The sequence below is a fragment of the Salmo trutta genome, chromosome 9, assembly GCF_901001165.1.
Source record: "Salmo trutta chromosome 9, fSalTru1.1, whole genome shotgun sequence".
NCBI lineage: Eukaryota > Metazoa > Chordata > Actinopteri > Salmoniformes > Salmonidae > Salmo > Salmo trutta.
The window spans coordinates 29,229,988-29,254,440 of NC_042965.1; the positions used below are offsets into that span (position 1 = coordinate 29,229,988).

The window sequence follows — 24,453 nt, forward strand, 5'->3', positions numbered from 1 at the left end:
TAGCGCCACCATCAGGCCTTTTCATGTCCATTTCGTTTTCCATTTTCCATTTCCACTTTTACAGCTGCTTATTTTCTAGTTGGTGGTTACAGCAATTGGGTTGGTGTGGCCTGTGGTGGTGGGGCCCAATGTAATATCTTTTCATGGGGCCCAAAATCCCTGGTGGCTCCTGCGCACACACACACACACCACACAGAGAGAGAAACCCATAAATTAGGAGTATTGTAAGAGCTACAGGTCTCTCAGTTTGCATCAGACGGAGACAAAAGACAACGACAGGAGCCAAGACCCATACCACTGTTTGTGAAAGATTAGTGCAATCTTTGTGGGTAGCTGGACAGGTAAGATGACTGACAGTGAAGGTGAACAGGTGGTCACGGGTCAGGTAACAGAGGAATGGATGAGACTGAGACAGGAATTCCTTTAACTATAAAGTGGTATATTTACTGGGTAGTCTGTGGTGGATTCATGGATGCACAGAACGTCTGGATTAGATGGAGTTAAGGAAGAGAAAGCAGCGAGATCAGACGATGGCGATTTCCTCCTTTTAATGAGTTGAGACCTGTCGGACATTTCCACCTGACCTAATTAAAGCGCCCCTGGCCCAGCTGAGCAAGTGGCCATGAATTATAGGATTCTTCCACCAAATCCATGGGCCTTTTCTACAGCCACCCTGGAAATGTGTTAAATTTCACACTCCTCAAAAAGGCTCATTGCTCCCCATCCTCTGTCATCTCAGGGAGAGGAATTAGTCGGGCAACTGGCCGGATATATGTCTGGTTCTTTATCTGGATCTCCACTGATCTAACAAGACCATCGGTCCCAGGCATGGTCTTGGTGATATGGCCCACCGGCCAGGAGGCTCGAGGTCCACTATCAATACTACTTGGCCAGTTTCCAGGCTGGCCGTTTCTCTCCGCCATTTCCCTCTGTGCTGTAGGCTTGGAAGGTAATCCGGTGTCTGCCAACGAGGTTGGTATCAGCATGCATGGCTTGAGGAAGTGACGCATCTCGGCGTCCCATCAAGAGCACATTCGGTGTAACCGGATCGGGGTCAGCGATGTCTGCAGAGAGATATTCCAAGGGTTTGGAGTTCAGTATCCCTTCCACCTCTATCAGGACAGTCCGCAAGACAGTTTCAGTTTGGTCTCCCAGGACGACTCAAGGCCGTCTTTACAGATTTGATCACTCGCTCTCATGTTCCTCCAAAATGAGGAGCTCCTGGAGTTTCCGGAGTTCATTTGAATGAGATTTGTTGGTCCATCAGCTGATCCTGGAGGCTGGGTTCCATGGCTTGGAAGGCTTCCTCCAAACTGGCTTCTCATGCCTTGAAGTTTATGCCCCTGTCAGCCAGGATCTTCTAGAGTTTCCCCCGTCAGGAGATAAACCACCGTAGGGCCATGAGGAAGGCTTCAGTATCCAAACTATCCAGTAGGTCCAGGTGGACACTTCTAGTTGTCAAACACTTGAATAAGAATGCCCCAGCGCTTTTCCACTCGACCACCTAGCTTGATCGTTTAGGGGCCAAAGCAATCTACTCCTGTTGACCAGAAGGGTGGTTTGAGGAGGCGCAAATGAGCAGGGGGTAAATCTGCCATTTTGGGCACCGTGGCTCTGGCCCGCCATCTCTGACATTCCACACAGGCGTATTGGTGTTTACGAATGGCTCCTCGTCCTCCAAGTATCCAGTACTTCCGCCTCATCTCCCCATAGACTCTCTCTGGCCCTTGGTGGAGAAGCCTCTCATCATAACTCTTGATGAGTAGGCTGGTAATAGGGTGTCTGGAGTCAAGGATAATTGGGTGGATAGCATCGGGATCCAAGACTTCTGCTTGGCGCAGCCTCCCGCCGACTCTGATCACTCCGAGGATTTGGTTATATTCTAGGGCAAGAGAGAAAAGACGGCTGTCCTTAGCCATTTCCCTACCGGCTTTCAGAGCTTTTAGCTCCTCAGGGAAGCTAACTACTTGTGCATGCTGGAGGAATAGTGTCTCTGTCGTGAGGGAGGTGGGTATGGAAGCCACCCCATCTGAGGTCTGGTTTGTGGCGGCGATCAGATCCGGTAGTGTTTGGGATTGTGCTAGGTCAGGGTGAGCTGTTGTTGGTCCCATAGAGATGTTGTAGCATTGGGTGGACTTCCCTAACTCGCTGGGGGCTGTCGGCCACTCGTTCTCTGGTTGGGAGAACAATGGTGGTCCCAAGCTCCAGAGATGGGGTTGAGCCAGTTCCTTAAGGGTTTTACCACTAGTAACGTCATCAGCAGGATTGTTTACGCTGTCAACATACCTCCAGTCCTGGACTACTGTTAGGTCTTGGATTTCTGCAATGCGAGTTCCGATGAACACCTTATACCTGCAGGACTCCGACTTGAGCCAGGTCAATACAGTGGTCGAATCACTCCAGTAGATGACCCTTTGGATTGGCAAGGTGAGCTCGGCTCGCAAGGTCGATGCCAACTGGGCTCCGGAAAGGGCATCACTGAGTTCCAGCCTAGGCATTGACAACTGCTTCTTGGGTGTGACCCTGGACCTGGCCATGACAAAGGAGACATGGGTGTGGCCTGCTTTATCCTCCACTCGGAGATAGGAAGCCACCCCATAAGCGCCCTCCGAAGCGTCACAGAATACATGCGGTTCCTGGCATGATCCCAGTTGGTCAGCACAGGGTGGTACATAACATCTTGGCATTTGGACTTCAGTTTCCCAACAGATCCATTGTTCCACTAGGTCAGCCGGGTGGATCGGTTCATCCCAGTCCCTCTTGGTCTGCCACAGGTCCTGGACTAAGACTTTGGCCCGGGTTGTGTATGGCAGAATATACCCAAGGGGATCGTATTGACTGGCCAGGGTCCGATAGATGGTGCTCAGAGTGGGGGTTTCGGTACTCAGGGCTGAGCGGTGCTTCTACCCCAGGGTATCCGGAATGCAGCTCCATCTCAGTCCTAGAGTGGGCTCTTGTGGGTTAGCGCCAGACTGTGATAGCCATAGTTCACTGCTACTGGACCTGGCTTGTGGAGGGAGGTGCTGAATAACCTCCGCTCTGTTACTCGCCCACTGTTGGACCTCAAATCCCCCTTTGGACAGGAGATTCCGTACTTTATCAAGGAGTGCTTTCGCTTCAGCCGTGGATGGGACGCTCTGTAAGCAGTTATCCACATAGAAGGCATTCTCCACTGAATCTCATACTTCTGGGTCTCTGTCTGGGTGCTACCGTGCATGTCTCTGCAGAGCGTATATGGCACAGCAAGGACTGCAGGTGGTGCCAAATGGGAGTACTTTCATAGCCATTTATAGATTGTGTGCTCTGCGTCTCATTCCATATGTTGCCATATGAAGCGGAGCAGTGTGGTGTCGGAAGGCAGCAGACTAATCTACAGTTTGTTCTTTGTCAGCAAATAAGCAAACACAGGAAAGAGATCAAAGAGGACTGGGAGTGAAGAGAGCTTCTGATGCGTTTCCTCCTCCTCTTCCTCCTCTTCTCCTTTCCTCTATTTCTAAACCTCTTTCACTCATCCTTATCACTTACTCTCTTCTGGTCTCCATTGTTTCCTCCTCTCCTCTCCTCCTCTCCCTCCTGTTTCCTCCTCTCCTCACTTCCTTCGTGTTTCCTCCTCTCCTCCTCTCCCTCCTTCCTCCTGTTTCCTCCTCTCCCTCCTGTTTCCTCTTCTCCTCACCTCCCTCCTGCCAACTATTTCCTCCTCTCCTCACCTCCCTCCTGCCAACTATTTCCTCCTCTCCTCACCTCCCTCCTGCCAACTATTTCCTCCTCTCCTCACCTCCCTCCTGCCAACTATTTCCTCCTCTCCTCACCTCCCTCCTGCCAACTATTTCCTCCTCTCCTCACATCCCTCCTGCCAACTATTTCCTCCTCTCCTCACCTCCCTCCTGCCAACTATTTCCTCCTCTCCTCACCTCCCTCCTATTTCCTCCTTTCCTCACCTCCCTTCTCCCTCCTATTTCCTCCTCTCCTCCTATCACCTCTGTCCTCCCTCCTGTTCCTCCTTTCCTCCTGCCTGTTTCCTCCTTTCCTCTCTGGCCTTGTCTGGGTCTGACATGTTTTCAACTCATCTTTCTGCCTTGTCGTCTTGACTACTTGTGGTTTCGGGGCGCTTCACCAAGAATCTCTCCTCCCACAATGACAGTGTGATTTTATTAATCTCTTATTCAACCTTCATGTGAGACTTGAGAAGTCCCTGGAGATATATTTTTTTTACACAGTCCATGAAACAGGATGCCAAATTACTACCTCAACCCACTACTACCCCGCTGTCTTAAACCTGCTTCCACCCAGATGCATGCGCACACATGCACAAACGCACACATGCACGCACACACACATGCACGCACACAAACACGCTCACACACACATGCACGCTCACACATGCACACACAAGTAAGCATTTCACTGTTAGTCTACACCTGTTATTTACAAATCATGTGACAAATACAATTTGATTTGATTTGATTTGACACGTACACTCAACCCACGTTATCCTTGCATGGCTGTGTGTGTGTGTCTGTGCATGGCTGTAAGGCACTCCTCACGCTGCTCTGAGAGATTACATTTCAAAGGGATCAAAAATACTCCAGACAGTCCTGCTAGGATAATCAATCAACACACCAGCACACCAAGGGAGGGAGGGAGGGAGGAAAAGAGAAAGAGGGAGGGAGGGAGGGAGAGGTGTGTAGAAAGGGTAAAGAAAAAAGAACATGCATATATACAGTTGGGGACTGCGGCTCGCATCTGTATCTGTGCTGGAGAATTGGAGTCATAAATCAAGGAGGGCTGTCAGGGAGAGGAACATGTAGAGGAGGGAGGAACGGGGGAGAGGGGGTAGAGAGAGAGGGGAAGCGCCTCAGCCATCCTGCCAGCGCGAGATGGCAATTTCCCTGAATGTCAGCTGCGTCAGGCAGAGGGAAAAGGGTGGAGCAGATAAGGCAGTGTGAGCATCTCTGTCCTCGACCTCTGGACGCACGGCGAAGCCCCCAAATCTCATTACACTGACATGAGAGAACTTGCTCACTGTGTAACCTCATTATTCTCACTCTGTAATCAACCAATGGTATATACTGTATAGGGAAGTGTGTGTGTTTACTTCAGCCAGATCAACTGTAATACAGGTCAGTATTAAGCCCTATTTGCACGGGAATAGAAAGCTCTACTCGCACAGGACTAGTATTACTATAAAACGTTGGTTATGTAATTATTACCCCAGCATGTCCGTTTTTCCAGAGGACAATTTGGACTGGATTCGTTCTTTTTTTTTCGGAATTCTTTCTTTTTTTTTCAATAAATTGACAGTTATGATTGAAGCCTGGAGGTTTTCTTCTAGGCATGAAGATACTTCAACATGTCCGGGTGAATACAGGCTACACTGATAACTCAAACTTGGTTCCCAAGTTTCTAAACCATATCAAACCATCTTCGGTATAGTGACACCACAATATTTAATTTGAGGAAGTATGATCATTATCATAAGGATATTTTAGCAATCCGCAGTAGAAGACGTCCTAAATGCCCCCCAGCCTTCAGATGCGAGATGTGTTTTTAGGATATGGATGAGAAAGCTGGCCGCCCGGCCAAACTGAGCAATCGGGGGAGAAGGGCTTTGATCAGGAAGGTAACCAAGAACCCGATGGTCACTCTGACAGAACTCTAGAGTTCCTCCGTGGAGATAGGAGAACCTTCCAGAAGGACAACCACCTCTGCAGCACTCCACCAATTAGGCCTTTATGGTAGAGTGACCAGACGGAAGCCACTCCTCAGTAAAAGGCACATGACAGCCTGCTTGGAGTTTGCCAAAAGACACCTAAAGACTCTCAGAACGTGAGAACAAGATTCTCTGGTCTAATGAACGGAGATGTTTTTCAGCTGCAGGGACTGGGAGACTAGTCAGGATCAAGGCAAAGAGGAACATAACAAAATACAGAGAGATCCATGATGAAAATCTGCTCCAGAGCACTCAGGACCTCCGATTGGGGTTCAACTTCCAACAGGACAATGACCAAGACAACGCAGGAGTAGGTTTGGGACAAGTCTCTGAATGTCCTTGAGTGGCCCAGCCAGAGCCCAGACTTGAACCCGATCAAACATCTCTGGAGAGACCTGAAAATAGCTGTTCAGCAACCCTCCCCATCCAACCTCACAGAGCTTGAGATGATCTGCAGAGAAGAATGGGAGAAACTCCCCAAACACGGGTGTGCCAAGCTTGTACAGTCATACCCAAGAACACTTGATGCTGTAATTGCTGCCAAAAGTGCTTCAACAAAGTACTGAGTAAAGAGTCTAAATACTTATGTAAATGTCATATTTCATTTTTTTTATAATTTAGCAAAAAATCTAAAACCTGTTTTTGCTTTGTCATTATGGGGTATTGTGTGTAGATTGATGAGGGAAAAAACCAATTTTAATCAATTTTAGAATAAGGCTGTAACGTAACAAAATGTTGAAAAAGTTAAGGGGTCTGAAAACGTTCCAAAGGCACTGTAGTGCACCACTTTTGACCAGAGATATTCCATATTTAGTGTACTGTATAGGGAATAGGGTGCCATTTGGGACTCAGTCCCAGTTCTCCCTAAATAACGTCCCTTTCTCCTCTGCAGCTGTGGGGTCGACTCTCTAAAAATTGCTATTGTCAGTTGGGTGTGACACGTTTGTGGCTCAGTTGGTAGAGCATGGTTTTTGCAACGCCAGCATGGTGTGTGCAACGCCAGGGTTGTGGGTTCAATTCTCATGGGGGGCCAGTACAAAGAAATAAATCAAATAAATGCATGAAATGGTTGCGTTCACTACTGTAAGTTGCTCTGGATAAGAGCGTCTGCTAAATGACTAAAATATAAATGTAGAAGTCTATGAAAACACTGTTTAAAACCAAACTGTTTAACATTATCCCAACTTACATTTTCCATGACACAGTTATTGTATGAGGCTCTGACACAAAGAGGAGTGTACTTATACCTCCCATCTGACCCCAAAATCTCAAAAGAAAATTTAAGAAAAGTGCAAACGTCTGAGACACGTGTTACCCTTCTCTGCAATTTGTACAGTTAGAAATAAATCATTGTGATAATAATAGCAGTAATGTGGTCAACCATGTTGTACTTGAATAGTGTGTGTGTGTGTGTGTGTGCTGTCTCACCACAGACCACCCACACCACACCCTACTGGGCCCTACTCTCCCTTTCTCCTACTCTCCCTTTCTCTCCCTCTCTCCCTCACTCTATCATTCTTTCCCTCCTTCCCTCTCTCTCCATCACATTCCACACAGTCTTTCCCTCTTCCCTGGTGTCTGACAGACAGCCACAGCACCATGCCAGGAGCCCACGGAAAGCTATATCTTTATTAGGCTGTGGGTAGAGAGCACAGCACCATGCCAGGAGCCCATGGAAAGCTATATCTTTATTAGGCTGTGGGTAGAGAGCACAGCACCATGCCAGGAGCCCATGGAAAGCTATATCTTTATTAGGCTGTGGGTAGAGAGCACAGCACCATGCCAGGAGCCCATGGAAAGCTTTAATCTTTATTAGGCTGTGGGTAGAGAGCGGAAGGAAATGGACATGATGATTTGTAGGTTGGCCATAATGTTGATGGATGATGATGATTCACTGGGTCTGTTTCATGTTGAATCATCAACATGCTCTCCCAGTCTCAATGCACAATCCAACGTAAACGTGTTGAATCAGCTCTACCACCCAGTTAGTTAGGCTTCTGTGTGACTTCTGAGACTTGGCTCCATTACATGTTATTTTTATGATTTAATAGGACTATAGAGTATTTTCACGAGTTCGGCTTCTCGCCATCTGATGAACTTGTCGGTAGGGGTAGTAGTTGATAGAGTTTGGTATGTGGGTTTTGGCTTGGATGGGGTTCAGGATTGGTAGCTGGCCTCCCGTCAGGGTCAGCCCCCGGTCGTGAACTGTGGTTGTGCTGAGCCTGCTGGCAGGGTGTGGAGAAGCAACGCGATGGCTGTGGGGATGATGTGGGAGCACTGATGTAGTCAAGACACTAAACCTCCAATCCGAGTCGAGTCCCAAGTCCCTGGTGTTCGAGTCCCAGTCTTGTACACTAGTCTAGTTTAAGTCGAGTCCCGAATCTTTTGGTAGTGCTAAAGTCGGGGTCTAATAATTGAAAGCTACATTTGGTAATGTGTTGCACATCATGAAGGCTAGTTAGATAATGCAATAGCTATCTAACATTTTATGTTTTAGCTAGAATGTTGAAATATGCAGGAAAGAGAGACTTTCAGACAACAAGTTGCCACTGGTCCAAATCAGAGTCACCACTGGTCAGGTCCAAGATGAGTCACTGCATGGAGACACTGCGTGGGAGCGTGTTCCCAACTGCTAGATAGAAGATGGGCACATGCAGGAGGTTCAGCCCCTTCCTCGGGCTGGCGAAGCACATGTTGGGAAGGCCGTGTGATGGCTGCCTGGTGGTGCAGGGGAATCTGTTCCGTCTGGGAGAAGGGAATCTGGAGGTGTGGAGTGCAGGGAGGAAGTTCAGGAGGTCCCGGGTTTGGTCCAGGCAAGATGCCAGAGCTCTGGTAGGGTGTCAAGTTGGACTGGCCGAGTTGCACTTCAGTGAATGAGCTGAGTTATCCACTCAAACTGGTTGAAGTGTTAGCTTGTAGACGTGCACTACAGTGGAGCACATCGACTGGCATATGGTGCGTTTGGCACGGAGGATGTGAAAAGAGTGGACATGGGTGGAAGACGTAACAAGGTAATGTAAGAAAGGTAGAGTCCCTGGTCCTGGACAAAGGTTGTGCTGAATCCCCCTTCCTGGTAGGGTCAACCCCCAGTCGTTGACTGGTGTTGTGCTGGACTGCCCAGCGCAGGGAAAGGCCCTGGTCATGGACCAATGTTGTGCTGGTGGCCCAGCGCAGGGAAAGGCCCTGGTCATGGACCAAGGTTGTGTTGGACGGCCCAGTGCAGGTAAAGGTCGAAGTGGAGAAAGACAGGGAGGTATATTAGTTATTCTGTTATCGTAGTTATTCCAGGAGCCAGTGAATATGCACAAAGTATTGACCTAAGTTATCCTCTAGCGCGAGCGCTGTAGCTCTGTCGTTGCCATCTTTAGCATCTTCTTGCAACTTCTTGCATATTCTTGCTGTGGGTTTATTTCCCAGTTTGGTGCATCTTTAGATGGGTTACCATGTTGGTCAAATGAGTGTTAAGACTTACGCGAAGGGCTGAAGTTGGTTGCCCCAAAAATGGTCCAGTAAGACAAAGGTTACAGGTTGCGAATGCTGGAATGGCTCATCTGGAGAAGCGGGGAACTGTCAGAATGCAAGGAGGACAGCAGGGAAGGCGGAGGGGCACTGTGGAGATGGCAGTGGAGGCGTGCTGTGGAGGGGCACCGTGGAGGTGCATCATGGAGGAAAGTGGCCGTAAAGGCGGGAGGAGCCGCGGGAGTGGCGAAGGCATCGGAAGGAGGGGGGAAAGTGGGCGAAAAGGTGCGAGAAGCTGCGGGAGAGGTGAGGGAAGAGGGGAGAGGGGAGATAGTGGCTGAGAAGGCAAGAGGATTTTCTTTGTCTTTCATTTCTCCTAGAGGAAACGGAGAGAGGAAGAGGAGGCCGCAGTAAAGAGGGCTTCGCCCAGGAACTCCAAGTCCTGGAGAACCTGAGGGTGGAACCACAGCATTGAACCCCGGCAGTGGGGCAGCATGCTGGGCCAGTCACAGCAGGATCCACCGGCTGTGGTGAGGTGGCGGACATCGAAAACCAGGCCAAGAATGAACGTGCAGTAGTGAAGATAGATGCCGTTTAAAAACTATGAGGGTGGTTGATCAAGCAATGGGAGTAAGGCGGCCTTGTTGGATGCAGGTGAGAAAATTGGCATCTCCATATATGGAGTTACTTGCGAACAGGCCGTAATCCAATATCGGTGTTTGTGCCCACATATGAAGTTCCTGTTCCGGGCCACATTCCAATACGAAAGTGTGTACCCAAATATGGAGTTCCTGCTCTCAGGCTGCATTACAATATGAAAGGCAATGCCCATATATGGAAGTTCCTGCTGTGGATTAGATGTGTCATCTGAAGCTTAAAGCGTTATACTACACATTATATTAACTCCATCCCAAAACATACCTGTGCCTCCTACAGTTTCCTAAATGGAACACTATTCCCTATGTAGTGCACTAGTTTAACCAGGGCCTGAAGGCTGGGGTTACTTTTCAGCCCCCTCCCCATTTTTGGGGCAACCAACTTCAGCCCTTCGCATAAGTCTTAACACTCATTTGACCAACATGGTAACCCATCTAAAGATGCACCAAACTGCTGATCCTCTGTCAAACCTGTAGCTACACACACACACACACACACAGTAGACCAATGGTAGAGTGAGTGAGTCTGAATTCCTGTGCTGGTAGGAGGCCAGGCAGAAATCATTTTAGTCATTTAGCAGACACTCTTATCCAGAGTAACTTACAGTAGTGAATGCATACATTTCATACATTTTTTTTTTCCTGTGCTGGCCCCCCATGGGAATTGAACCCACAACCCTGGTGTTGCAAACACCATGCTCTACCAACTGTGCTACAGGGAAGGCTGACAGACAGACAGACAGACAGACAGACAGACAAACAGACAGACAGACAGACAGACAGACAGACAGACAGACAGACAGACAGACAGACAGACAGACAGACAGACAGACAGACAGACAGACAGACAGACAGACAGACAGACAGACAGACAGACAGACAGACAGACAGACAGACAGACAGACAGAGACTGCTCTGGATAAGAGTGTCTGCTAAATGGCTCAAATGTCAATGTAAATTGTGTGTGAGTGTAACATTCCTGCTCTTCGTTCCAGTGTGGGCAGGTAGCATGTTGACGTGTCATGAATGGCTGTCTTGCTGTGCTGTGGGCCCAGAGTGTGAAGTCAACTCCTCAAAGCAGTGTTGTGTTCAAGACCATCTAAAGTGAGACCGATTCAAGACCAATACCGGAGAAAATAGAGTCAAAGTCAAGACCAAGACTGGAGAGATGGTCGAGACTGAGTCAAGACCAAGACCGGGGGGGGAGTCAAGACTGAGTCAAGACCAAGACCGGGGGGGGGGAGTCGAGACTGAGTCAAGACCAAGACCGGGGGGGGGGGGGGGGGGTCGAGACTGAGTCAAGACCAAGACTAGAGGGTGGGTTGAGACTGAGTCAAGACCAAGACCGGAGGGGGGGGGGGTCAAGACTGAGTCAAGACCAGGACTGGAGGGTGGGTTGAGACTGAGTCAAGACCAAGACCAGAGTGGGGGGTTGAGACTGAGTCAAGACTGGAGTGGGGGTCAAGACTGAGTCAAGACCAAGACCGGGTGGGGGGCGAGACTGAGTCAAGACCAAGAACAGAAAAATGTGAGTTGAATTCAATTTTGTCATTAGGTGTTTTACAAAATGTGCACTCTCTCCTACATAGAGTGTGCTGGTATTACGGTCGCTGTCCTTTTAAATTACGAGTACTCAAATTACGAGTCCTCTAGTGTCAGCAGCATAGAGACATTAGGGGCCAGGAGGGATCAGAGCAGAGAGCAGGACCACCCCAACACCCCAACACAGAGCAGGAAGGCCTGTTGACCTGCTGGGGTCAGAAATCCTCACAGTTTGTGAGTCCGTGTGTGTGTGTGTGTGTGTGTGTGTGTGTGTGTGTGTGTGTGTGTGTGTGTGTGTGTGTGTGTGTGTGTGTGTGTGTGTGTGTGTGTGTGTGTGTTGTTCCCTGTCAGGAGTCACCCCTCTCCTCCTACTCCCCTCCCTTTCAAGTGTGACAGTGATTAATGATCCTCAGCTGTCAGGTACATTACTCATTGGGTTTCTCACCAGCCCTTCCTCTCTCTTTCTCTCTCGTTCCTTTCTCTCGTTCCTCTCTCTCACTCTCTTTCTTCCTCTCTCTCTTTCCTCTCTCTCCCTCTCTCTTTCTCGTTCCTCTCGCTTTCCTCTCTCTCCCTCTCTCTTCCTCTCTCTCTTTCCCTCCTCTCTCTCTCTCTTCCTTTCTTTCCTTCTTTCTCTCCCACTCTCTATCCTCTCTCTCTCCTTTTCTCACCTTCTCTCCTCTCTCCCTCCCTCTCTTTCACCCCCTCCATCTCTCTCTCCTATCTCTCTATTTCTCTCTAGGGATGAAAGAGAAGTGAGTGATGCTGAGAGGTAATGAGACTCTAGCCTTACCAGCAGAGATGCCACAGACCCAAAGAGAAAGAGAGAGGGAGGGGGAAAGAGAGTTGGAGAGATGGAGAAAGGAGAGATGAGGAGACAGAGAAGGTGGGGAAACAACAACATGTCTCTCCCACAGGAGTGGGAATAGAAAGGCCTTTCACTGCATACTGAGTGCTGAAAAGAATAATACCACTAATGAAAGGCATGAGCGTGAGCAAGAATATTTTCATAGGCCCCCATATGTGTGTGTTGGTTGTGTGTTTGGTGTGTTTGATGTGTGTGTGTGTTGGTTGTGTGTGTGTGTGTGTGGGGGGGGGGGGCATGAATGTGCCATCTGAGGGCATTTGACTGTGAGAAAGCCCAGACGCCCAGTGTCAGGCGTTACTCTACCCCTGCGCGATTATGGATGATGCCAAATGAAAGGTTTCCTCTCTTGGACTGATGCAGCCGTCAGAGGACAGCCATCTGCTTTCCATTGGCAAGGCCTGACAGGAGAGGGCTGCAGTGAGCAGGATGGGCTGGACTGAGCTGGGTGTGATGGGGCCTGGGCTGCAGTGTGCTGAACTGAGCTGGACTGAGCTGGGTGTTGGGGCCTGGGCTGCTGTGAGCTGGACTGAGCTGGGTGTTGGGGCCTGGGCTGCAGTGAGCTGGACTGAGCTGGACTGAGCTGGGTGTGTTGGGGCCTGGGCTGCTGTGAGCTAGACTGAGCTGGACTGAGCTGGGTGTTGGGGCCTGGGCTGCAGTGAGCTGGACTGAGCTGGACTGAGCTGGGTGTGTTGGGGCCTGGGCTGCAGTGTGCTGAACTGAGCTGGACTGAGCTGGGTGTTGGGGCCTGGGCTGCTGTGAGCTGGACTGAGCTGGGTGTTGGGGCCTGGGCTGCAGTGAGCTGGACTGAGCTGGACTGAGCTGGGTGTGTTGGGGCCTGGGCTGCTGTGAGCTAGACTGAGCTGGACTGAGCTGGGTGTTGGGGCCTGGGCTGCTGTGAGCTGGACTGAGCTGGACTGAGCTGGGTGTTGGGGCCTGGGCTGCAGTGTGCTGGACTGAGCTGGACTGAGCTGGGTGTTGGGGCCTGGGCTGCTGTGAGCTGGACTGAGCTGGGTGTTGGGGCCTGGGCTGCAGTGAGCTGGACTGAGCTGGACTGAGCTGGGTGTGTTGGGGCCTGGGCTGCTGTGAGCTAGACTGAGCTGGACTGAGCTGGGTGTGATGGGGCCTGGTCATGTGTCCCAAATGACGCCCTATTTCCTTTATACCCACATGAAAAAATTGTATAACGGTATAATGTGGGCCATGGCCTGGTTTGCTGGGTCTGGGGATGCTAGTGGCAGGGAGGGAAGGTAGGAAACCTTAGATACAGTATACAGGTTTTTTTCATGTGGGTAGTGCACTACTTTTGGAGAAAAAACACATATGGAATAAGGTGCCATTGGAAATGCAGTGTGGGCCATGGCCTGGTTTGCTGGGTCTGGGGGTGCTAGTGGCAGGGAGGGAAGGTAGGCAGCCTGAGACCAACAAGGGGATAAAGGTCAACAGGAAGGTAGAGAAGGTTAGGCTTGGGGTTGAGGCTAGGGTTGAACCGGGATGTGGACATGAAGCTAGGGTTAGGGTTGAGACTAGTGTTAGTAGGGTTGATACTGGGGTTAGGGTTGAGACTAGGGTTAGGAATGAGGCTAGGGTGAGGGTTGAGACTAGGGTTAGGGTTGAGTCTAAGGTTAGGGTTGAGCCTAGGGTTAGGGTTGAGGCTAGGGTTAGGGTTGAGACTAGGGTTAGGGTTGAGGCTAGATTTTAGGCTAGGGTTAGGGTTGAGACTAGGGTTAGGTTTAAGGCTAGGGTTAAGATTGAGGGTTATGGTTAAGACTAGGGTTAGTGTTGAGACTAGGGTTGAACCGGGATGTGGACATGTAGCTAAGGTTAGGGTTGAGGCTAGTGTTGAGGCTAGGGTTAGGGTTGAGGCTAGGTTTGAGGCTAGGGTTAGGGTTGAGACTAGAGTTAGGGTTTAGGCTAGGGTTAGGGTTGAGACTAGGGTTAGGGTTGAGGCTAGGGTTAGGGTTGAGACTTGGGTTAGGGTTGATTCTAGGTTTAGGGTTGAGACTAGGGTTAGGGTTGAGACTAGGGTTAGGGTTGAGACTAGGGTTAGGGTTGAGACTAGCATTAGGGTTGAGACTTGGGTTAGGTTTGAGACTTGGGTTAGGGGTGAGGGTTAGGGTTGAGACTAGGGTTAGGTTTGAGACTTGGGTTAGGGTTGAGGCTAGGGTTAAGTTTGAGACTAGGGTTAGGGTTGATTCTAGGTTTAGGGTTGAGGCTAGGGTTAGGGTTGAGACTAGGTTTAGGGTTGAGACTAGGGTTAGGGTTGAGACTAGGGTTAGGGTTGATTCTAGGTTTAGGGTTGAGGCTAGGGTTAGGGTTGAGACTAGGTTTAGGGTTGAGACTAGGGTTAGGGTTGAGACTAGGGTTAGGGTTGAGACTAGTGTTAGGGTTGTGGCTAGGGTTAGGGTTGAGACTAGGTTTAGGGTTGAGACTAGGGTTAGGGTTGAGGCTAGGGTTAGGGTTAGGGTTGAAATTGCATGTAGACATGATGCTAGTATTAGGGTTGAGACTAGGTTTAGGGTTGTGGCTAGGGTTAGGTTTGAGACTAGGGTTAGGGTTGAGACTAGGGTCAGGGTTGAGACTAGGGTTAGGGTTGAGACTAGGGTTAGGGTTGAGGCTAGGGTTGGGGTTAGGGTTGAAATTGCATGTAGACATGATGCTAGTATTAGGGTTGAGACTAAGGTTAGGGTTTGTGTTGAGGCTAGGCTTGAATCAATCAAATGTATTTATAAAGCAGTTTTTATACGTCACAAAGCAGATGTCACAAAGTGCTTTACAGAAACCCAGCCTAAAACCCCAAACAGCAAGCAATGCAGATGTAGAAGCACAGTGGCTCGGAAAAACTCCCTAAAAATGTATTTATGAAGCCCAATGGGAGGATTTGATTTGGGCCACATTATTTGAAAATACTCAAATGCACAGAAAATAAGTATTTAAATATCAAATACACAAGCTCTGATAACACAGCGGATACAAGTATTGTATGAGTAAAATAAGCACATAGTATCTAAGGCTGCATTTACACAAGCAGCCCAATTCTGATCTTTTTTTTCACTAATTGGTCTTACTAGAATAGGTCAGAAAAAGAGCTGATGTGAAAAGATCTGATGTGATTGGTCAAAATACCAATTAGTGGGAAAAAGATCATAATTCGGCTGCCTGTGTTATTGCAGTCTGAGGGAGTGATAACACAGTACCACATGTGATCTAAAACCAAGGATCCAACCCATGCAAAACACTGCTTCTACACTATCCCAAGAAGAAACTCCAAAGAGAGAAAGAAAAGTGTGAACAAACGGCATGAAGATAGAGAAGAAAACTAGAGACACATCCAGCTCCGGAGCAGTTACCCATGAAGCGACTTCACAGGTCTCCATGTCAGGCATGTCATAAAGTTATGGCAGGAGTGGAAAGTATGCGGATTCAAACAAACTATTTTAATCAAGGCTGTGAGTGGAGCGGCGGGGCCGAGCCAGGCTGGGTGTCAGCCTTGATTTATTACCACTAGACTATTAATGCACCGCAAGGTGAGGGGGTTGTACAGGAAGAAAAGGGTGGGGAGAGAGGGGGTGGGGAAGAGAGAAAGAAGGGGAGGGGAGGGAGAGAGGGGTGAGAGAAAAAAAGAAAGAGGGAAGGTGAGAGAAAGGGAGGGAGATACTTTCAGGCCACACAAGAAAACTCTTATAAGCGTGTCTTTCTTTCTTCCATTCGTTCTCTCTCTCTTTCCTTCTCTCCCACCACCCATGTCTTCGCAGTCTGACAGGGAGAGGATAGAGGGGAAACAGATGAGAGGGAGGGAGAGGGATGGAGAGTAAGGAATGGAGTGAGTGATTTGTGAGGGATTGTGGGCATTCTTGTGTGAGTGTGCGTGAATTTTGTGTTGTTCTGTCTCTGCAATGATCATTAAAGCTCCTGTCTGAGGCTTAATTCTTGTAGAGCTGTATGTGTGAGAGTGCGTAAGTGTTTGTGTGTGTCTATAGATAGTACATTTCAGTGGGTTAGTCTGCTGACCGTCTACCCTGAAGCACTCTGCTGTGTCATCAGCCACAGGTTCCTGTCGCCATGGGAACAAGCCTGGCCCATCCTCCATCTCCAAGGAGACTGTCAATTGTCTGGTCATCTGTCATGGCACATGACACACCAGCCTGACAGCCCAGAATGTCTCCATCAGCCCCTCCTCCCCCTCTCCTTCTCTTCCTATCTTTTCTTCCTTCACTCATCTCATGGCCCACTCTCTCTCTCCCTCTCTCAGCTCTATCTTTTCTTCCTTCACTCATCTCATGGCCCACTCTCTCTCTCCTTCTCTCAGCTCTATCTTTTCTTCCTTCACTCATCTCATGGCCCACTCTCTCTCTCCTTCTCTCAGCTCTATCTTTTCTTCCTTCACTCATCTCATGGCCCACTCTCTCTCTCCCTCTCTCAGCTCTATCTTTTCTTCCTTCACTCATCTCATGGCCCACTCTCTCTCTCCTTCTCTCAGCTCTATCTTTTCTTCCTTCACTCATCTCATGGCCCACTCTCTCTCTCCTTCTCTCAGCTCTATCTTTTCTTCCTTCACTCATCTCATGGCCCACTCTCTCTCTCCTTCTCTCAGCTCTATCTTTTCTTCCTTCACTCATCTCATGGCCCACTCTCTCCCTCCCTCTCTCAGCTCTTGTCTGGCCAATTCCTTACTGGTCAGTAATTGACAAGAAAAAATATGTGGGGTTTCAGATATGTTTTTCAATGTGTGTTTGTGTGTGGAGGGGTGGGGTGGGTGGGTGGGAGGGGTTGAGCTTGTGTATTTGTGTTTGAGTCAGTGAATGGGGACTGAATTTGTTTTGATCCTTTGTCATCACTAACTTGGCAGCTCACACTGTCTGTCTGTCTCCCTCTTCTTTCTTCTCCTTCTCTCGCGCTTTCTCTCTCCTCTGTCAGTTGTCTTTCAGACAGACAGAGGAGAAGCTGTCAGCCTGTGAAGAGGTGTGTGTGTGTGTGTCTGCTCAGCTGTGTGTGGCTGAATCAATCAGAGCTCAAACAAGGTGGAAACATGTATTGATAGGGCAGCAAATGAAGTGATTGATAGGATCAATGCAGACATCCGGGGGACAATGAGCTCCATTGCGATTGTGTGTGTGTGTGGGGGGGGGGGGGGGGGGGATGACAGGGGCGGAAGGTAGCCTAGCGGTTTGAGTATTGGGCTACTAACCGAAAGATCACTGATTTGAATACCCGAGCCAACAAGTTGAAAAATCGGACAATTTGTCCTTGAGTAAGGCACTGAACCCTAATTTGCTCCAGGGGCGCTTTATTACTATGGCTGACCCTGTAGTTAAACACATTTCACTGTACCTATCCGGTGTATGTGGCAATGCAACATCTTTCGTTTTTTGACAGCTTATGAGGGATGGGCTCTCTGCTCCCTCCACTCCCTCATCCATGACAGTAACAACACAATGAATCAATGACCTCATCCCAGTGCATAGGGCCTTCCAACGTGGTTATGTCTCATATACTCTGAGGAATAAAAGGCTGTAATGTAATGATTGATTTATACTTTACACTGATTGAAGACTACTACATACAACTCTGATGCTACATATTCATCCTTTTCAACCAGTAATGATATATGCAGAAAATCGTAGTCAATTGCCTTCTGTTTAGTAGGCCAATTTTATAGGCTAAATTATGTTTGCAGAGTTGTTAGGGGTCAAAAAATAAATTAAAGTATCTACAATTTCTTTCAGCAACAGCCACATAGACTGTGTTAAGAATTGTTCAGAATTAGATCGTTATAAATTGGTTCTAACAAGATAACGTAAATATTGAACCTCTTCAACTTCTCATCTCATAAGGACACAGACACTTTATAAATACGTATCATATGTATGTAGTGGATTACCGTCTAACTGCCTTGTTCCTTTTCTCCCTCTCTCTACCTCCCCTGCTCTTCCATCCTAGTCCCTCTGTCTTCCTCTCTTCTCTATCTCATCTCAGGTGCTAAAATCTTACATTTCTATTTGTACTCTGCATGGGGAAATATTTACCCATTGCTGTTGGAGCAGAATGATATGAATGGGCATCATTTCAGCTTGTCAAATTAGCCGCCCTTTACTGCCTGCTAATGTCTCTGTAATTGGAATGCTGGCAGGGACGGCTGTCTGCTTGCTCTGCCCCGCTGTCGTGTGTCACGTGTTGTTAATGCTGTTAGCTGCTGGGTGGTGATGTGTGTGTGTGTGTGTGTGTGTGTGTGTGTGTGTGTGTGTGTGTGTGTGTGTGTGTGTGTGTGTGTGTGTGTGTGTGTGTGTGTGTGTGTGCGTGTGCGTGCGTGCGTGTGTGTGTGTGTGTTGTGGAGATGGGCTGCCTGCGCCACGGGTGGCAGTGTTATGCCATTGTTTCGGGCCACGTCGGTAACTGTTGTCATGTAGCTAGGCCTGTTGTGTTGTGCCCTGTTCTATGGGGCTAAACTTAACAAAGAGCTACAGTTGGTTTTAAAATGGCTTGCAAAGAATAAGTTAGTCCTAAATATAAAAATAAAAAAACTTAAAGCATTGTATTTAGGACAAATTATTCACTAAACCCTAAACCTCTACTAAATCTTGTAATAAATAATGTGGAAATTGAGCAGGTTGAGGTGACTAAACTGCTTGGAGTAACCCTGGATTGTAAACTGTAATGGTCAAAACTTGTTGATACAACAGTAGCTAAGATGGGGAGAAGTCGGTCCATAATAAAGTACTACTCTGCCTTTTTAACAACACTATCAACAAGGAAGGTCCTACAGGCCCTAGTTTTGTTGCACCTGGACTACTGTTCAATCGTGTTCAGGTGCCACAAAACGGGACCTTGGAAAATTACAATTGGCTCATAAGAGGACAGCACGGCTGGCCCTTAAATGTACACGGAGAGCTAACAATATACATGTAAATCTCTCATGGCTCAAAGTGGAAGAGAGATTGACTTCATCACTACTAAGTGTTGACATGCTGAATGCACCGAGGTGTCTGTTTAAACTACTAGCACACAGCTTGAACACCCATGCATACCCCACAAGACATGCCACCAGAGGTCTCTTCACAGTCCCCAAGTCCAGAACAGACTATGGGAGACGCACAGTACTACATAGAGCCATGACTACATGGAACTCTATTCCAGATCAGGTAACTGATAGAATCAGCAGAATCAGATTTAAAAAACAGACAAAAGTACACCTTATGGAACAGCGGGGACTGTGAAAAGATGCACACACAGACGAACAGACAGGCATACGCACACACACGCTAGCACACGCACTCTAACTGTAATATTACGCACACACACACGCTAGCACACGCACTCTAACTGTAATATTACGCACACACACGCTAGCACACACACTCTAACTGTAATATTATGCACACACACGCTAGCACACGCACTCTCACTGTAATATTGTTGTATGGTGGTATTATCCATTTTGTATTGTAGTTATGTAGTGATGTAATAATGTTATGTGATGTACTGTTTCATCTTTTGTTCTATGTGCGATGTAAGAGCCTTAATGTTTTTGGACCCCAGGAAGAGTAGCTGCTGCCTAATAAATACAAATTCAAAAATGTATGGGTATTGAGTGGATCCGGCTATGACTGACAATGTGTTGTCATAAAAACGAATCAGGGAGATGTTAGTGCTTATGTGACAGACACACCATAATAACACAACCAACACTAAAAACAAAATTAAAAACTATTCAGCCACAAAACGCCAACTCAAGATGGCAACACTATAGAACAACATACTGTAGCATTTCTCCTCTGAAGGCTTAGATGAGGTATAAAATGGGGGAAGGAGAGATAGAGAACAAGAGAGAAAGGGAGAGAATAGAGTGGGAGAAAGGGAAGCGTGAAGAAAAGCAGCTGTGCTGATATTGATCTTCCGCCAGAGAGATTGATAGAGCAATAAGGATCTGAAGAGGAGAGATGAGAAGAGGGGAGAGGGGAGGAGAGTAGGGCGGGGAAGACGGGAAGGTGAGAGAGACACACACACCTAATTTACCTTATGTGATGCACGAAGCTCTCACAGAGAATAGAACACAATAGATCCTCATAGGACTCATTCAGACAGAGGCTTTTTTACATCTCTTTTATGAAATAAAATGGCTAAAGGCTCCTGCTCATTTTAAAAATATATATCTATTTATCCATTATTTTACCAGGTAAGTTGACTGAGATCTAATTTACAGCAACGACCTGTGGAATAGTTACAGGGGAGAGCAGGGGGATGAATGAGCCAATTGTAATCTGGGAATGATTAGGTGACCATGATGGCCAGGACACCAGGGTTAACACCCCTACTCTTACGATAAGTGCCATGGGATCTTTAATGACCTCAGAGAGTCAGGACACCCGTTTAACGTCCCATCTGAAAGACGGCACCCTACACAGGGCAGTATCCCAATCACTGCCCTGGGGCATTGGGATATTATTTTAGACCAGAGGAAAGAGTGCCTCGTACTGGCCCTCCAACACCACTTCCAGCAGCATCTGGTCTCCATCCAGGGACTGACCAGGACCAACCCTGCTTAGCTTCAGAAGCAAGCCAGCAGTGGGATGCAGGGTGGTATGCTGCTGGATGCTGCTTCTCATTCACTATTTAACCCAAAAAGGAGAGTTTTCTGCCTCTCTCTAGTTTCATCTCTGTGGGACAGCAGATGGGTTGTTCCACCAATTTCGTGTAACTTGGTGGGGGAAAAACATTTGATTTCAACTAATTTTAAAATTATGTCATAAAGAGCACAAGTTCAAATTCATAAAAAACGAATTTTCCCATTTAAATAGGTTAAATAAAAAAAACAGGGTTGATGATTTCATCTTAAATCAGCCATAAATCCCCTTGTAACAGGAGGAATGGAAGCTTGCTGTTTGCAACAAGGAGAGGCAATTGAATGCAAGCTTAACAAAAAAAGCTTCAATTAAATTGTTAAAACACTTCTAGCCTGTCTATCTTTGGTTAACAGGATTGATGTGTTATGCTCGACCTGCTCAGTTTTCCACAACAAAACATGGTCAAAAACAGTAGAACCAGTTCGCCTGCTTTTACTCTTGTAACGAGTGTCGTGTGTGGAGGACCAAGACGCAACAGGGAAGTGTATACTCATCTTCTCTTTAATATTGAAGAAGGAGAAACAAATATACAATTAACAGAAACGACACTAACAGTTCTGTCAGGTGATAAGCACAAAACAGAATACAACTACCCACAATCCACAATACAAACACACCCCTAATTATAGGACCTTCAATCAGAAGCAACGAGGAGCTGCTGCTTCCAATTGAAGGTCAAGAACAAAACTGCACAGAGAAACAGAGTGACAAGAATAAACATAGAAAATGCCCTACATAGAACATATACCAAAACTCTAGACCACTCTAATCAAACACCCCTTGTCTATACACATAGACTAACAATCCCCGAAACATATAAACAAAATGCCCCCTGCCACGTCCTGACCATACTAAACACTAACAAATAACACCTTTACAGGTCAGAACGTGACAACTAGGATTGAACTATTAGATGTTCAATGTTTCTTTATTTATATTTAAAAAGGAACAGTTTCACCATATTAACAGTTTCACCACGTAACAGGGTTGACCTTAAAACCAGAGACAGGTTTTATTCTACCTTCAAATAAATCACTAATCACACCAAATAAACAATCATCTTCGGAAATGACTTTGTCAAAGCAACAAAATAACTATTGCCTCATAAAATCATGGTGAAAACTTGGGGTTAGGTAGGTAAAAATCGTCCTGGAAATCACAGAGGGTGAACAGAGGGATGTGTCAAAATTATGGATTTTGGCATTTTAGCAAGTCTTATTCATATAAAAAAAATCTGATTTATTGAGTTCTCCATGTGGTCTATATTAAAGGGCACTTCATTGAATATAACAGGCTTAAACTAATGTATATAATTTATTATACAAGAGACAAAATTCACAAATTCTACAGCACAATGACAGTGTCATGTCTTAAGTGTCAAACTAATAATGACTCAATAATCCATGCCTTCTGGGAGTGCTATATAGTCCAAAAGGTATGGACGGAGTTAGAAAGTTGTCTGTCAGAAGTATTACAATGTAAATGTACTTTAAATCCATCTGTCTGCATATTTCAAGACGTCATATGAGGGGGCATTGAGATACCCGATGGGTTAGATGATCGTTTTCTCGTCAGTTCTCTTGAAAAAACGTATACTTAAAAACTGGAACTCAACCAGTCCTCCATTGTTAAGACAATGTGAAATTCACATGCTTCATTATCTGAATATGAGTGTGCGCCAGAGAGGAACAAAACGGTGCAATTTGAGGACATGTGGCGGAGAGTAGTGCAGGCACTGGAGATAGTGGTGATAACAGGTGGGTCTGGGCAGGACTGATGGAGAGTAGTGCAGGCACTGGAGATAGTGGTGATAACAGGTGGGTCTGGGCAGGACTGATGGAGAGTAGTGCAGGCACTGGAGATAGTGGTGATAACAGGTGGGTCTGGGCAGGACTGATGGAGAGTAGTGCAGGCACTGGAGATAGTGGTGATAACAGGTGGGTCTGGGCAGGACTGATGTTGATTTTTGTGTCTGTATGTTTGTATTTGTATTTATTGTCTTGTGGAGTATGTGTTTGAACTACTGTGTGCCAGTAGATCAAACAGACAGCTCGCTGCATTCAACATGACAATACCGCTCACAAATACAAGTAGTCATGAAGTCAATCTCTCCTCCACTTTGAGCCAGGAGAGATTGACATGCATATTATTAATGTTAACTCTCTGTGTACATCCGAGGGCCAGCCATGCTGCCCTGTTATGAGCCAATTGCAATTTTTGTAAGACCCTCTTTTTTATTCAGTTTAGTCACATGATTTCTCAATTTGCAGTACGTTTGCCAATCTGTTATGCAGCCAGACTTATTTGCCATTCCTTATACCTCATCCATCTCAACCATACAATTTTCCATTTCCTCATCAATCCAAGGGGATTTAACAGTTTTTACAGTCATTTTCTTAATGGTGCATGCTTATTAGTAAATGTGTGCAACAGCTGGTTACTCCTCATTACACACCACAGACCAGCAAATATTCTTTACATCCTCAACATAAGAATCACTACAAAACTTATTGTATGACCTCTTATACACTATATTAGGCCCAGCCTTAGGAACTTTGGTTTTCCTAGATATGGCTACTATATTGTGATCACTATATCCGATTGATTTGGATACTGCTTTAAAGCAAATTTCTGCAGCGTTAGTAAATATGTGATCAATACATATTGATCATTTCATTCCTGTGCTGTTTGTAACTACCCTGGCAGGTTGTCTGATAACCTGAACCAGGTTGCAGGCACTGGTTACAGTTTGAAGATTTTTCTTGAGTGGGCAGCTTGATGAAAGCCAGTCAATATTGTAATCACCCAGAAAATATACATCTCTGTTGATATCACATACAGTACATTAGCAAGCATTTCACAAATATTATCCAGATACTGACTGTTAGCAATTGGTGGTCTATAGCAGCTTCCCACAATAATGGGCTTTAGGTGAGGCAGATTAACCTGTAGCCATATTACTTCAACAGCATTTAACATGAGATCCTCTCTAAGCTTTACAGGAATGTGGTTCTTAATATAGACTGCAACACCACCCACATTGGCATTTCTGTCTTTTCTGTAAATGTTATAACCATGTATTTTACATTTTAGCAGACACTCTTATCCAGAGCAACTTACAGTAGTGAATGCATACATTCCATAAATTTTTTTCTCCATACTGGTCCCCCGTGGGGAATTGAACCCACAACCCTGGCATTGCAAACACCATGCTGTACCAACTGAGCCACACGGGACCACTGGTATTGCTACCACTGTATAATCAAAGGTATTATCTAAGTGACTTTCAGAGATAAGTCAGAATATGAATGTCCTCTGTTACCAGCAAGTTATTGACTTCATGAACGTTGTTTCCTATGCTCCATCTGTTAACATGGGCTTTTTTTTAGCACTTTTCAGGGATGCTTGATTGTTTGCAATGCTTTCCTGGGAAGCTTAGCAGAAGTAGACATGTTCATGCTATTTATGTTAATGCAGGGTGAGCTGCACACAGTGGACTTCCTACTAGGGCACACCACCTCAGTGCTAACAATATAACTCTGGTTCATAGGCACATGATTACTGCAAACAATAGCTGTAGGATCAGCAGAGGCATTCAGGGCA

The 24,453-nt window shown here is 46.8% G+C and overlaps 1 protein-coding gene across 1 annotated transcript; it reads right to left on the reverse strand.

Moving 5' to 3' along the window:
- Positions 1-12,595: 12,595 nt before the first annotated feature.
- LOC115199650 (putative uncharacterized protein DDB_G0290521) lies at positions 12,596-13,363 on the reverse strand. The gene has a single exon (XM_029761964.1). It carries the CDS (start codon positions 13,361-13,363, stop codon positions 12,596-12,598), a length of 768 nt encoding a protein of 255 aa, XP_029617824.1.
- Between the last annotated feature and the right edge of the window lie 11,090 nt (positions 13,364-24,453).